Here is a 15,189-nt window from a genome sequence, read left to right on the forward strand (position 1 = left end):
TCTCCCTCTCTCTCTCTCTCTCTGTGCCACAGGGAAAGGTTTGAAACGGAACGTAACAGCCCACGTTTTGCCAAATTGCGCAACTGGCACCATGGCCTTTCAGCCCAAATCCTTAATGTTAAAAGCTAAAAGGCTGCCTGGAATCCCCCCACCCCGACAGGCTGAACTCCCTCCCTCCTTACCCCCACACAGATCTGGCATGTGAGCCCCACGGTGATGCTTGACAATGTATAACTGTGCTGGGGGCACCTCTGATGGCCAACCGCAGCATTTCTGTCCTCTGCCCACCCCAGAGCTGACGGTGGGACCCAGCCCCCTGCAGCTCTGTACCCACCAAACCTCCCCAGGGCAACCCTCGCCACCCCCCAAATAGCCCGTAGCCCAAGCCCCTGCCTTCTGCACAGGGCCTTAGCTGTAGACCAGAGAGGGCAGGAGGAGTTTGCTGGCATAACACCCCAGAACCAAGGGAAATGGATGGGCCGCTGCTCAGTTTCCCACCATCCTCAGCTCCTGGCCTCATGAGAATGAGTCACCCGTAGATCAGGGTCTGGGGAACAGGCTGATCCCTGGCCCTGCCGGGTTCCCTCACTGCCCTCTGGAGCTCAGGGCAGCCCAGAATAGGGCTCTTTGAAGAGGAAGTGGAAGCCCCAGGGTAGATGAGGCAGAGACCCCTCCTGGCAGTGGTGAGATGGGGATATGCACCCTCCTTTCTGTACCGTGTGTGCTGGCTCCATAGTTCTCTCTTCTGTACATATAAGCATGCTTGTTCTGAAATAAAGAAGATTTGAAGTGAACCACACCAAGCCCCAGTCATGCTGTGCCTGTGTGTGTCCCACCCCAAGAGGGGCTGTGAGGGCATGATCTGGGACAGAGAGAGGACAGGCATCATCAGAAGAGGGGCAGGGGCTGTGTCCACCAGTCCCAGGACCCAGAGCAGCTCTGGTCCTGCTGCTCTCCTGCCCCACAGGTTCCGAGCCCAGCTGCAACCCAAGGCAGGAGGATGGCTGGTGGGAATCTGTGCTGAGGCCCGTTGGGCAACCTTAGTCACCCACAGGACAGTGCATATGGGAATACTCGAATGTCCCCTGCCTCTCCTCCCACACTCTGCTGCAACCAGCAGACTGAGCCATTGTCCTGCCCCGCCCCATCAGAAGGCACCCCGCAAGCTGTTCTCACAGGAAGGCGCTACTTATGCTTGATCCTGGTCCAGAGGAGACAGAAGGGCTCCAGTGGGCACACCTGGGCTGAGAAGCAGTTCACAGGGGAACTCAGGGGGCCAGGGCTGGGGCTCAGGGGAAAAAAGATGGAAGGCAGCCCTGGCAGATTCTTGCTCAAGTGGCAGGAGGCAGGAGGGCTGGGAAGGCTTCCACCTGGGTCTTGCTCCCAGCTCCCACCCACCTGTGGCCTCATCCTAGTCCTGGGCATTTAGGAAGGGCTAGGAAGGGTAGCAGCAGCCAAAAAGATCCCAGCCAGGCCTCAGGCTCATGTCCTGCTGAACTGTGAGCCACTAGCTAGCACCCCATTCACCTGACCCAGGCCTGACCACTTAGAAAGTACCCCATGATGGCAAAGCTTCCCCAGGCCGATTCCATGTCCCTGATTGCATGAAATCACAGGCTAAGGACATGAGAGCGGTGGCACTTACATTAGAAGCAGATGCTGAGACCCAGCCCTCAAGGCTGTCCTGCCTCTGGGCTGGCCAGAGCCCTGCGCCCATTCCTGCTGCCTGGGCAGAGGCTTTCCCTCTGCCTCCAGGAACCTTAGCAATCCCACCAGGAAGGGTTGGTGTTTGAGGCCGCTCTCTCCTGCCCATCCACCCTGAGATGCTCCCTAAAGCCCCCTGCCAACCTATTCTGGCCTCCCACCTCATCCTGCCTCCAGCAGTCTGATGCCTGGGCCAGGCAGGCTTCATCCCGCTGCCTTCATCTAGGCCTCCTGGAGCACACCCATATTTGGCTGATGTTTTACAGAGGACTTACAAGGCCCAAGGGTGGGTTGGGGGCAGGGGTCTGCCAGATGGAGAGAGGTCCTGGGCAATGGGTATCCTGAGGCTGGCAAAGGACCTCAGCCAACCACTAAGAGTTGGAGGGCTCTTGGACCCCTGCTCCCAGACCCCAGCCTGTCGGAGCCCTCTTGGAGCCACCTAGTTGAAGTCTTGCCTTCCCACCTACCCCAGACCCCTTCACGTAGTGCCCTGGGGGGCCCCAGGCTGGGTTCCATGTAAACCCCTCGGTATAAGCAGGAGAGATGTCCTCATTCAGCATCCGGTGTCTGTGGGCATTTGTGGAGGTGCCTGACTACTATGGGTGCTAAAGGAATCGGAAAGGGCCGATGTGGCTGTGTTCCCAATGCAAGGTTGATCATGTATGGTCCAGAGACAGGGAGCATCCCTCCAAGTGGTGGATCAAAGAAGGCTTCCTGGAAGAAGAGGTCAGTGTATTTTATCTTCAGGAATGGTTAGAATTAGGGTGGAAGCAGATACAAAAGGCTGGACAGATACTCTAAGCAGAACAAGCAGAGGTGCTGATGAGAAGTGGTGTCCCAGAACCCCAAGTTAATCATTTTAGTTGGAATGGAGAGAATGCAGAGGATGTCATGGTTAGTAGTGGTCTGCATCTAGACTCCCAGGCCATGGGATTTTGAATGCATTCTGAAGGAAAGTGGAACTAGCAAAGGCTGTAGGGCACCTTTCACACTATAGCTGATGAGGTGTTCTTCACCTAGACCACAATGGCAATGTGGGCCCTGGAGTTGCATGGAGCATTCCTGGGGCAAAGTGATGCAGCTCAAGGTTCCCCTGAGCCACAGTCACCAGGCAGCAAGGTGGAACGTAGACTAGGTGGGTGGCAGCATGAATAATTTCAAGACCAGCCACCTGAGTGGCATTCTGTCATCACCCAATCAAAAGATTTTCATGCTCCACCATCTTAACTAACACAAGTAGCATCATCACCCCCATAGTGGCAACCACCCCTTCAGCACTGTCAATACCAATCACAAGGCCCCCACCATCACCAACAGTTCTGACCCAAGCCCAGTGACAACAACCCCAAGACCCAGCATCACCACCACCACCATCCCCATCCTTTCCAGACATAATATCATAGTTATCAACAACAGCATCAATCAAACCCCACCATTCCCACCACCAAGGGCCACCATGGAAGAGCGGGGGCACACAGTCAACATGCTCCACCTTGATGCTGACCAGACTGAGGGAAGAGATAAGCTGAAAAGGGGACGATGGTCCGGCTGTGTTTCTCCTGGCCACGCCAACCCCCCATGGAGCCATGAGCATTTGGGCCTAGTTTGGTTTGATTTGGTTTTTGCTTAGATGTTTAAACTGAATTATGACCAAGGCAGGAGGCAACTGTAGACCTTAGATGAGGCTGGGGTGAATGGGGTGCTGGTCTCTTTAGGAACGAAGCCAGGGCCCAGTAAGTTCTCCACAGTGCTTGCTCTATGGTGCCCCCTTCAGGATGCTTCTGGGGGCTTGCGGAACTTCAGGCAGGAACTGACCTGGAATAAGAGCCCAAGATCCTTCAATATACCCTTTGATGCTTCCTCTGCCTTCCCTAGGCCCTGGCTTCTTGGTGTCTTTAGACAGTGTGCTAGAGAGGATGCCACTCAGCAAGAACCCCAAGCAGCAGGCTCCCTTATGTGCATACCCAGGTATACCTGGTGGTGATCATTGTCCTGGTGCTGTGGTCAATGATGAATTTTCCTAGGGCCCACATCCAGCTCCAACTTCATGCCCTGGAATCCAGGATTCATTTGGAGCTCTGGCTGGGGAGAGCAGCAGGTAAGCTGGCCTAACAGTGAATTGGAACCAAGGAGACAGGCAAAGCCAACTTCCTATTCATCCTGCAGAATACTGTCCCCAGCCTGGACACTGTCATTATCCTTGTCCTGTGCAGTGTCCTCATTTCCCAGAAGCCTACTGGAAGTGTGGTGTAGGGCCATGGAGAGCAGATCAAGGAGATCAGTGTTCTGTGTCAGGCTGAGCCGTCCCAGGCCATACCTGCCCACACTGAGAGGAGTGTCTGAGCAGCCAGCTCAGTGGTGTGGCTACAGAGACTGCAGCTACTTCTCTGAGGCAGTCACATCACCGGCCTGGCTTCCAGAAGCGAGGTTCTTTCATAGGTGGGTTCGTGGAAGGGCCAGGACCAGACACAGCTGCAGGCCTGCAAGTTGGGCTGCCCAAGACTGGCTCCCTGAGCATTAAGTCAGGGAAGACCTGGGCAGGATGTAACCACTGCTCTTGCCCATCCCAAAAGCTTCCCACGTAGTTATGGAGAAGGATGGCACTCTCTCTCCTATGGGGGCAGTCAACCTCAACCTTGCCACTTCTCCAGCTCCATTCTTCCATGACCCTGTCACAATGTTTCATGCCCTTTTTACCATACACCTCACCAGATGGAGGAAAGTAATTCAGTAATGCTTTTGCAAATAGCTGAGGGCCCGCTTGCATTCCTATCTAGGGCAGACCCCTTTAGTGCCAGCTACTCCAAGTGTGGCCTACAGACCAGCAGCATCAGCATCACCTGGAAGCCTGTTAGAAAAGTAGAGTCTTGGCCGGGTGCAGTGGCTCACGCCTGTAATCCCAGCACTTTGGGAGGCGAAAGCAGGTGGATCACCTGAGGTCAGGAGTTCGAGACCAGTCTGGCCAGTATGGTGAAACCCCAACTCTACTAAAAATACAAAAATTAGCCGAGCATGGTGGCTCATGCCTGTAGTTACAGCTACTTGGGAGGCTGAGACAGGAGAATTGTATGAACCTGGGAGGCGGAGGTTGCAGTGAGCCGAGATCGCGGCATTGCACTCCAGCCTGGGCAACAGAGCGGGACTCCGTCTCAATTTAAAAAAAAGAAAAAAAGAAAAAAAGAAAGAAATATGGACTAGCTCTGCCCCAGACCTACTCAACTAGGATCAACTTCATTTTAACAGGATCCCCAGGGGCTTCAAGCAAACGCGGAAGTTTGCAAAGTGTTATAGTGGTGAGGCCCCAAGCCCTTTTTTGCCATTTTGCAGCTTTGTGATGTTTTACTAGAGACGCAATCTTTCTGGACCTCAGATTTCTCATCTACAAAATGAGGGTCACAATCCCAATGGCTCAAGGAGGTTTAAATGATAAAATAGAGTAATAGGGTAATTTCTTTTTTTTTTTTTTTTAAGATGGAATTTCGCTCGTTGCCCAGGCTGGAGTGCAATGGCACGATCTCGGCTCACCGCAAACTCTGCCTCCCGGGTTCAAGGGTTCAGCCCCCCGAGTAGCTGGGATTACAGGCACGCGCCACCACGCCCAGCTAAATTTTTTTTTTTTTTTGAGACGGAGTCTCGCTCTGTCGCCCAGGCTGGAGTGCATTGGCGTGATCTCGGCTCACTGCAAGCTCCACCTCCCGGGTTCATGCCATTCTCCTGCCCTGCCTCAGCCCCCGAGTAGCTGGGACTACAAGCACCACACCTGGCTAATTTTCTTTTTTTTTTTTTTTTTCTTTTTTTGAGACAGAGTCTCGCTGTCGCCCAGGCTGGAGTGCAGTGGCGCAATCTCGGCTCACTGCAGGCTCCGCCCCCCGGGGTTCACGCCATTCTCCTGCCTCAGCCTCCCGAGTAGCTGGGACTACAGGCGCCCGCCATCTCGCCCGGCTAATTTTTTGTATTTTTAGTAGAGACGGGGTTTCACTGTGTTAGCCAGGATGGTCTTGATCTCCTGACCTCGTCATCCACCCGCCTCGGCCTCCCAAAGTGCTGGGATTACAGGCGTGAGCCACCGCGCCCAGCCTAATTTTCTTTTTGTATTTTTAGTAGAGATGAAGTTTCACCGTGTTAGCCAGGATGGTCTCGATCTCCTGACCTCGTGATCCACCCGCCTCGGCCTCCCAAAGTGCTGGGATTACAGGCGTGAGCCACTGCGCCCGGCCTAATTTTGCTTCTTAGTAGAGACAGGGTTTCTCCATGTTGGTCAGGCTGGCCTCGAACTCCCGGCCTCAGGTGATCCACCCGCCTCAGCCTCCCAAAGTGCTGGGATTACAAGCATGAGCCACCATGCCCGGCTAGGGTAATTTCTTTTACTGTGGTAAGCACTTAGTAATGGAAAGTATTGTTATTCTAATTATTTCCAATAAGAATAGTGCCTTTTATTCGGGAAAGATTCTACTTGGCTGATCACAACAAGAGGTTTATTTCTTCCTCCATGAGGTACCGGTTAAGGATTCAAATCACAACATCCCTCAATCAGATCCTGCTATTCTTACTGACAAGTTGTAGGACCTTGAGCAACTGAATTCTCTTTGTTACCATTTCCTCATCTATTAAATAAGAGTCTACGATACCCACATCAGAGGGCTTCTGTGAGGAAGTAAAGACATCATTCCTGGCACATAGCATGAGGTCAATAAACAAACTGCATAGTGTAGGGGGGAGTCATTCCCACTTGCAGAATCTGCATTTATCCAGTTGCTGTTGTTGCAAAAACAAATCAAAGAGTAAAGAATGCGCATTTCTTTGCTTTCCTGTAATTTAATTTTTATTCTCTGCCCACCCCATTTTACAGTTAGCAACCCAGCTCTGACTGCTCTTGTCTTCCTAGAGTGGTTCTAGGGAAGAGGTGCTTACAGAATGCCAAGGCACTCAGGGTGGGGGCGTGGGGGCACACCTGGTCCTCTGTCAGGTTCTGCCTGCACTGGCATCTGCTGAGACATCCCCAACCCATCTGGTCCACACTGGCAGTGTGGTCGCCTTTCTCTTTCCCAGTTACAAGGTCTTTCAGATCTGCAGGTGCTCAGGACCATGTTCTTGTCACTCTTGGGTGCATGGCAAATCCTCTATGGCACCCAGGCCACACAGAGGAATGGGGATCTTTGGGTTATTTCAGGTCTGCCTGGCCCCTCACCATGAGAATGGGGAACCCTGGGGTCCTGCCGCTTCCCCAGGGTTGACCTTGAAAAGGGGTACAGGGTCTTCTATTCTTGAATCCCCTTGCCACAGTGCCCACTTTTGTCCAGGTAACCTTGCTCTGCCTGGCATGGTAGCTTTCAGCCATCTGTCTTGTTGGTGCCCTGAGTCCTTCTGAGCCCAAAGCCTAGGTTCTCACAACTCCAGAGCCTAAGTCCTTGACACTCAAATATCTTCACTCTGCTTTTTTTGCTGTATCATTCCTTCCTAAGGTAGCACATGCCCCTGACTGAATGGGGAAGGGTGAAAACAGGATCGGGGAGGAACCTGGGTGGATAATTCCATCGGCTTTTCTACCACACTGTTTTGCTGAAAAAGAAAAATTAGGAAGTACAGAAAATTTTGAGGGGTGGGGGTGGGAAATTCCTCCAGGATTGAAAAAGTTTTTGATGTTACTGGGACCCTTCTGTGGTCTGAGCCTCTGCTCCTGGGATGCTGGAGGAGCTCCTTCCCTGAGCTGGAAGACACACCCTCTGAGGATCCTACTCTGTTTGCAAGGCGGGTGGCACTTTCTGCCAAGCCTGCCTCTGCTGCAGCCACCTGCCCCCATGCAGAGGGGCCTCACAGGGTCTCTAGGCTCCCTTGACCTGTTGTCTTCTTGGTCCCGCCTCATCAGCACCCCTATTGAGCATGCGCCGGTGTGCACCAGCCAGGCCACCACCCCGCTGCTGCCCGCTTCTGCCCAGCCGCCTGCTGCTGCCTCTCCCAGTGCGGCTTCGCCACCCCTGGCCACAGCTGCTGCCCACACTGCCATCGCCTCTGCCTCTGCCACAGCCCCTGCTTCAAGTCCTGCCGACAGCCCAAGGTAACTGGCCCACAGGTGCTGGGCCTGACCCTGGGGAAGGGAGGCAAGAAACGCCCCACTCTGGGTCCACCTGTGGCCAGCTGTGTCCAAGGTAGTTAAGGCCCACAGGCCTGGAGGAAGCCAAGGCCAGCGCTGCTTGGTGCAGAGTGTGAAGAGGAAACTGAGGGTGAATTTCAGGGGTGTGCACCACTGTGGCAAGGACTGTCACTCTGCCCCCCAGGGACGCATACACCAGTGAGAGAGGTAACAGTCTCTCTCTCTCTCTCTGACACATACACCAGTGAGAGAGGTAACAGTCTCTCTCTCTCTGTCTCTCACAGACACATACACACACTCATACACACAGAGTTAGATAACAAAAGGGGACTGTGTGAAAAGTCTTTGTTCCTGGAACTCAAATTAGGTAGAATGAAAGTCGTCCCTGTGGGCTGGAGAAATCAAGGAAGGCTCCATGGAGGAGGGAGCATTGGAGCTGGGCAGGGAAGGCAGGTCAGATTTCGTCAGAGAGAGTTTAGCCATGTTAACACTAGAGGCACCTGGTATAGTAGGATTTACATCTGCTCCACAGCTTACTGTGTGAACCTTGAAAAAGTGACTGAAGCTCTCTGAACCTCGGTTTCCTCATCTGTTAAGATGTTTAGCAAACACCTATTATATAGGATTATGATAGAAAAAATGTCTGTAAAACACCTCATACATACAAAGGACACAAGTATTGTGAGTTCCTGCATCTGCCCTCCTAGACACCCAGCAAGGCAGAGACCAAAGGCCAGGGGAGAAGAGGGGAAGCAGAGAGGTCAGGCTGACAGGTCACTCTGCAATGGCCATGTGGCACATCAGGCTGGATGGGGCCAGCTCTCTGGGCTTCCAAGAGTTGGCCAGTTAGTGTTTGGGGTCAGAGCCCAGGTGTCCCAGCCTCCCACCCTGGCCCCCAGGGCTTGCTGGGGAGGACATGCCTCTTGGATCAGGATGGGCAGGTCCATGGTGCAACCTGAGGTGGGATTGATGTGAGCAAACTGGCTCACAGGCCTGTCTGCTGCCCCCATCCCGGGCTTCACGTTAACCGCATGGTGCCAAGCCCAGCCTTTCCCCAGCCCAACTCAAGCCAGAAGGAGGAGCTTGGCCCTCCAGGGATGGTTTCATCCCAGTTTCCTGGGGTGATTTAGGACACTGCTTCCCCTCTTTATACCAGAATCTCTTCATATAAAGGCCTTGCTACCTGCAGAAAGAAGAGACTTTGAGGAGGGCAAGAAATGTCTCTGTTTTTGAGTGGGAAGAAGCCTCCCAATTTGAATGGTGAGGGGCTATAGATGCTGGAGCCCTGCAGGCAGTCTAGCCTCATCCCTGGGGCCCCAACCCTGCTCAAAGGCAGGCACCAGCACCAGGCTCAGGTCTCAGTGTCCTGGGCCTGCCCACGGCTGAGCTCCTGGAGCCCTCGGGATGCCCCCCTCCCCCACACGGGGAGTCCTCCCTTCCTTCCCTTTGCCTTGCCAGGAGAGCTGGGGCCTGGGTGGAGCTTGGAGAGGGGCACAGAGGGCTGCCCAGCTGGGAATGGGGCTGGAGCAGAAAGGGTCACGGGGTTGCACTCTGAGCAAAGCTACCTCCCCTCCTCACACATGGGCTGGGGTGGAGCGGGAGCTGGGGGAGCCCATGGGAGGCAAATGGACTTCCCAGCCTTTCATGGGAGCATGGCTTCAGAATTTTCAATGGATGCCATAAGCCTCTGCTTATGGTCAGCACCAGTCCCTGACTCAGGACCTGTAGCTCCTGGGCTGTGGGCAAAGTGTCCTCCACAAAGGGGCTAAGACCACTGCCCCTTGGCCCGTCCCCATCACTATGGAAGCCCGGCACCCCTTGGACACTGTCTCTTCCTCTTCCAAGGAGACCCCTACTCTGCTGGTCTTAGCACAGGAATCTATCCAGAGAAGGGCAGGTGGGCCTGGGGAGGGGAGACAATGGCTTCACTCAGCCAGAAACTCGGCAGCTTGATAGGGCAAGTGTGCACAGCCCCCAGGTCTGGGACACCGGCTCCCTGAGGCTCATTTTATCTCCACCTTGTCTGGGACAGCCCCTCAGACCTCTCTGGATCCACTCAGAAGCTTGGTGGTGGGTTCTCATGCCAGGGCCACTCCCTTCTCAGAGCCCCAGAGAGGAAGGCACTCCTCATCCTACAGCTCTGCCCAGCAGGGATCGGCAGGCCCCGGGTCCTTGAGGAACAGACAGAAGGAAGGCAGAAAGCCATGTGGGGGTGGCAGGCAGGGCTCACTTCTCCAGCACCTCCAGCAATAACCCATTTGCCCTGGGTGTGGGCATGTGGTCCCCTTTGAGATCTGAAAGACCAGGAATGTATTCTGCAAGGTGTTCATTAGTTTTAAATGAAGAAAAGCGTTTTACAAACAAATAAGATTGGGGAACACTGATCAGACAAGGCTCAACAGGCCACTGGATTCCAGGAGTTCTCAGAGCCTTCAGCTCTCTGGGAGGAGAGGCCACGATGCACAGACTCTCCTGAGGGTAATGAACTAGGACGCTTTTTTTTTTTTAATCTCTTTGACCCCATTGTCCCTGGGCCACACATGGGGAAAGGTGACCCTAGGCCCCTTGACAACTAACCCGGTTGGAGGAGGGCAACAGGAACTCTATGCAGAAGAGGTGTGTGTTGGGGGAGGGGGGGGCCTTGGGCAGCAGGCAGGGGCAGTCTCCTGACTTCCCCTGAGCTCTCACTGGAGCATCTGTGCCCAGAAACCTGAGACTTTGCTGTTCCTTCCAGCAACAATAGAAGAGGGTTGGCAGAAGAGGCCAGGTGGTCAGGGGCTGAGGTGCCCCACAAGGTCGTGGGGGTAGGTAGTTCTGACCAGCGCCATCTCTGTCCTCTCCCCTACCTCTGCACTCTTCCACAGTCCCACCTGGGCAGTCTCTCCCCATGAGAGTGAAGGGTCTTCCCGGTGTCCTCCTGGTGGCTTTTCTCCCTCTCTCCAAAGGCGGTGGCACTAGCCACCCAAGGAACATCCTCCTCCCCTCCAAGACCCTCATGGTCCTTCCTTCACAGTTTCTGGCAGCTCCCCAGAAATGTCTCTGTCAGGTGTCCTCACAGAGGCTTCTGAAGACCTGGGAGCCAGTCTACCTTGACTGCAGGCCCCAGTGGGGGCTGTCCTTCTGGGTGTAACCCCTCCCCCCTTGGTTCCAGGCCCCAGGCCTCTTCCTACAGCCCTGCAGTGGCCGCCTCTTCAGCACCTGCCACCCACACCAGCTACAGTGAGGGCCCCGCTGCCCCTGCACCCAAGCCCCGGGTTGTCACCACTGCCAGCATCCGGCCTTCTGTCTACCAGCCAGGTAAGAGGCAGAGCAGGAGGGGAGGCTGTCTAAAGCCATGGGCGGGCTCCAGGAGCCACAGGAGCCAAGAGGTGGCTCTGGGGGCACATCCCCAGAAGAATGGGAAGCAAGGCCTTGCTAATGATGCTCCGCCCTCTGTCCCCTAGTTGTGGGTCAGAATCCTATGGAGCCTGCCTCTGGCCTGGGGGAGACAGGTGAGCAAGAAAGCAGTGGATGATTCTAACGGAGAGCGAAGGAGAACACAGAAGTCTTCTCCGACCGGGCATGGTGGCTCACACTTGGAATCCCAGCACTTTGGGAGGTCGGGGCAGGAGGATCACCTGAGGTCGGGAGTTTGAGACCGGCGGGGCCAAGATGGCGAAACCCCATCTCTACTAAAGATTCAAAAATTAGCCGGGCGTGGTGGCACACACCTGTAATCCCAGCTACTCGGGAGGCTGAGGCGGGAGAATCGCCGGGAGGCCGAGGTTGCAGTGAGCCGAGACTGCACCATTGCACTCCAGCCTGGGCGGCAGAATGAGACTCCCTCTTCTCTGTGTCATGCCAGTGTGCGAGTCATGCCGCAGCCATGGGGGTACAGAACAGCACATAAGGAGCCTAGACTCAGGAGCAGGTCCTATCCAGGCGCAGGGAGAAACCCCAGGGAAGTTTTCTCTGCCGCTGGAGCCCAGGGAGATGAGACAGGCACTGAGTCAGGGCAGGCCTTGCTTCGGGGCGCTGGTTCATGAAGCTCGCTCTGACAGCAGGGCTGAGTGTGGGCGGTCGAAGCGGCTTTTGCCGAAGACAGAGGCCGGTGCCACGGCCTGCTCTGCTGTCGAAGGCAAAGTGCCTCATCCCTCCAGGCTGCGATGTTCATGGACACCTCGTGTTCTGGGGATGGAATGAAGCACCCAGCACAGCGTCTGTCACACGGGAGGTGCCCTTCTCTGCCCCTACAGAGAAGGGGCAAGGACAGACGGTTCTGAGGTGAAAACTCCGCAGGGCGAGGTGGCATTTTGCAGTAGTGAAAAGCCTTAGATGGAGCAGTGGGAAGCAGCTGCCCCTGCGGAGACTGGGAACACAGGGAGGGAAGGCTGGAGAGGAGTTTGGAGGAGAAGCGGCGGGTGGTGGCGAGGCCTTGCCGGGGCGCAAGGAGGACATTTCCGTCTCTTCCTGGGGAGGCGCTTCTGGCACCTTCCGGGGCGGCCGCCGGCTGTCTTCGCCCAGCCCGCCAGGCGGCGTCAGGGCTCCGGGGGCGCGCGGCCAGCCCGCCCTGCGTCTCCTTCCTCCTCCTTCCCCGGCTGGGGCCCAGGCGAGCGAGACGGGCCGGAGCCGCGGGCCCCCGCGCCGTTCCCAGGCCGCGCAGACATTAACTCATTCCTGCCTGGGGGGAAGGAGGCGGCCGAGCGGGCGCGCGCTGGAGCCGGCCTTCCTCCACCTCCCTCTCCGGGAGGCCTGGCTGCCAAGTGGGGTCCGGGGGCGGCTGGCAGGCGGCCCCGGACGAAGTGGGGCGCGTGGTCCCGAGCCCCCCCTCCGCTCCCCTTCCCTCCAGGCTCTTCGGATCCCGGCGTCAGAGAGGGCGGGGAGCCCGCGCGGGACCCGGAGCGCCCCGGACCGCCGCGGCCGCAGCCGCAGCTCCCCCCGGGGCCTCCTCCGGGCCGAGGGCGGCGTTCGCAGGCCGGATCTTATCGCTGGCGCCCGAGGTGGGCGGCCGCTCCCCGGAACACCTGAGGCCCGGGAGGGGGCGGGCGGCGGCTGCGGCGCGGAGACCCTGCGCGCGGGCCGGGGACGGCCACGTTGGCCCGCGGGCCGGGCGGCGGCCAGGCTCTTGCGGAGAGCCCGGCCCGGCCCGGAGTGAGTCAGAAATCACCTTGTTTAATTACATATCCCCGAGCCCGCCGAGTGCGATAGGGGACTTTTGAACTTGCCAATTAGCGATGAAATATCACCTTCTAATTTAGACTGGCTTAATTCCGTCAAGCAGAAATAGCAACAGCCCCGGGTCTGCGAGATGGGATATCAGGTCTCTCCTGGCGTGACGGCGAGCGATGCAGAAGCTGAGGGCGGCGAAGCGCCACTGCCTGCTCGCTCCCCGCCGGAGTGGGGGTTGCGACGGGGGAACGGAGCTGCCGGACCGGGCCACCGAGGCCGGGGAGGTTCCTTCTCTGGGTGGGTTAGCCCCCGGCAAGGAAGCCGTCAAATCGGGGTCCAGATTCTAGCCTGCCTCTGTGAGACCTCTGTGTTGTGGGGGCTTAGAAAAGGTGGTGGATCCGGGAGTCTGGAAGGCCTTCGGATGGAGGGAAGCGACTGCCAGGCAGGGGGAATAGGGTTAGTATTGCTGGAGGGAGGCAGGAAAGGTGGGCCAGGGCCCGATTTACTTGAAAGGGGGCTTACTAAACCCTGTTTTGCTGCCTGGGGAGTTTCTAAGCGGGCATCTGCTGTTGAGTCCGGCAGCCTGAACTCGTTTCAGCTAAGCAGTTTGCCAGCTGGATGACTTGGAGGCAGCCATTTAAGCTCTCCAAGTCTCGGTTCCTCATCTGTAAAATGGACTTGCGAATATTATCTGCCTCCTTGGATTGCAGCGAGTAATTACTTGAAATAAGGCACGTAAAGGGCCTGGCATGTGGAAGCAGTCAGTTTGGTGAAGGCAGCACCACGCAATAGAAATTTCCTATTAGCCACATTTTTTAAAAATAAAGCAAGTTAAATTCATTTTAATATATTTTCTTTGACTACACATATTTAAGATACCAGGCCGGATGCAGTGGCTCACGCCAGTAATCCCAGCACTTTGGGAGGCTGAGGCGGGCGGATCATAAGGTCAGGAGATCGAGACCATCCAGGCTAACACGGTGAAACCCCGTCCCTACTAAAAAAATACAAAATATTAGCCGGGCGTGGTGGCAGGCGCCTGTAGTCCCAGCTACTCGGGAGGCTATGGCAGGAGAATCGCTTGAACCCAGGAGGCAGAGGTGGCTGTGAAGCCGAGATTGCGCCACTGCACTCCAACTTGGGCGACGGAGCAAGGCTCCATCTCAAAAAAAAAATATATATATATATATATATATAATTTCAATATATAATCAGTATAAAATAATTATTAATGTGTCTTCAAAATCTGGTGTGTGTGTTACACTAACGGCACTTCTCGGCTGGACTAGCCACATTTCAGCTGCTCATCGGCCACGTAGCACTATGTATTGGACACCGCAGGATTAGGGCTTGTGGTCTTAATCTTTTTATTTTTTGAGATGGAGTTTCTCTTTTGTTGCCCAGGCTGGAGTACAATGGCGCGACTTCAGCTCACTGCAACCTCTGCCTCCCGGGTTCAAGAGATTCTCCTGCCTTAGCCTCCCGAGTAGCTGGGTTTACAAGGCGCCCACCACCATTCCTGGCTAGTAGAAGTTTTAGTAGAGACAGGGTTTCACCATGTTGGCCAGGCTGATCTCGAACTCCTAACCTCAAGTGATCCACCAGCCTCGGTCTTCCAAAGTGCTGGGATTACAGGCATGAGCCACCATGCCCAGCCAATCTTAATCTTTTTTAGCAGAGAATTGCACTTTACAAAGAAAGGAAAGAAAATGTTGCACAGAACACCCTTATATATAACAGAGGGATGAAGCTGCTCTGAAGTTGTGCTAGATCACCTCTGCCTGCTCTCTGTCCCTGGTGGTGTTCCTGGAATCACTTCTTCCCCCAGCATTTTGAGATTCTCTGCAAAGTTGTTAGGGAGGGTGACAATACCTCAAATTTGGGCTGTACACATTTACAAAATCCATTCACTATGTCACACCAGCAGGTCCCCAGCATGCCCTGTGGGGCAGGCAGGGCGTCAGGCATTCCACCACCACTGAATAGACCTCAGTCTCAGGTTATCTGACTTCAAGACGTTCCATTTCCCTTCCCTCCTCTCCCCCAACCCCAGGCGCTACCAGTCTAACTGGTCTGGGCTTCCCTAGGTGAGCAGCAGGCCATGAAACAGGCTGACAGTACATCTGACCCTGACACCCAGGTTGCCCCCATCCTTGCCATCCTCACTCACATTTAGTGACATACTATGTCAGGTACTAGGCTACGCTCTTTATATTTCTTACCTTCCCTTAATCCTCATAATAACC

The 15,189-nt window shown here is 55.4% G+C and overlaps 1 protein-coding gene across 3 annotated transcripts in view; it reads left to right on the plus strand.

Moving 5' to 3' along the window:
- Window positions 1–15,189, plus strand: part of LDB3 (LIM domain binding 3) — a 69,599-nt gene that overhangs the window by 32,505 nt on the left and 21,905 nt on the right. Inside the window, exons 10-11 of one of the 3 annotated variants that reach the window (XM_030797950.1) lie at window positions 7,571–7,759; window positions 10,947–11,092. In XM_030797950.1, the coding sequence (XP_030653810.1) occupies window positions 7,571–7,759; window positions 10,947–11,092 (335 nt within the window). Of the gene's footprint in view, window positions 1–32; window positions 800–7,570; window positions 7,760–10,946; window positions 11,093–15,189 lie in introns of those variants that run through there. The other 2 variants (XM_012502928.2, XM_030797949.1) reach the window with 2 other exon arrangements.

This window comes from Nomascus leucogenys, chromosome 18 (assembly GCF_006542625.1).
Source record: "Nomascus leucogenys isolate Asia chromosome 18, Asia_NLE_v1, whole genome shotgun sequence".
Taxonomy (NCBI): Eukaryota; Metazoa; Chordata; class Mammalia; order Primates; family Hylobatidae; genus Nomascus; species Nomascus leucogenys.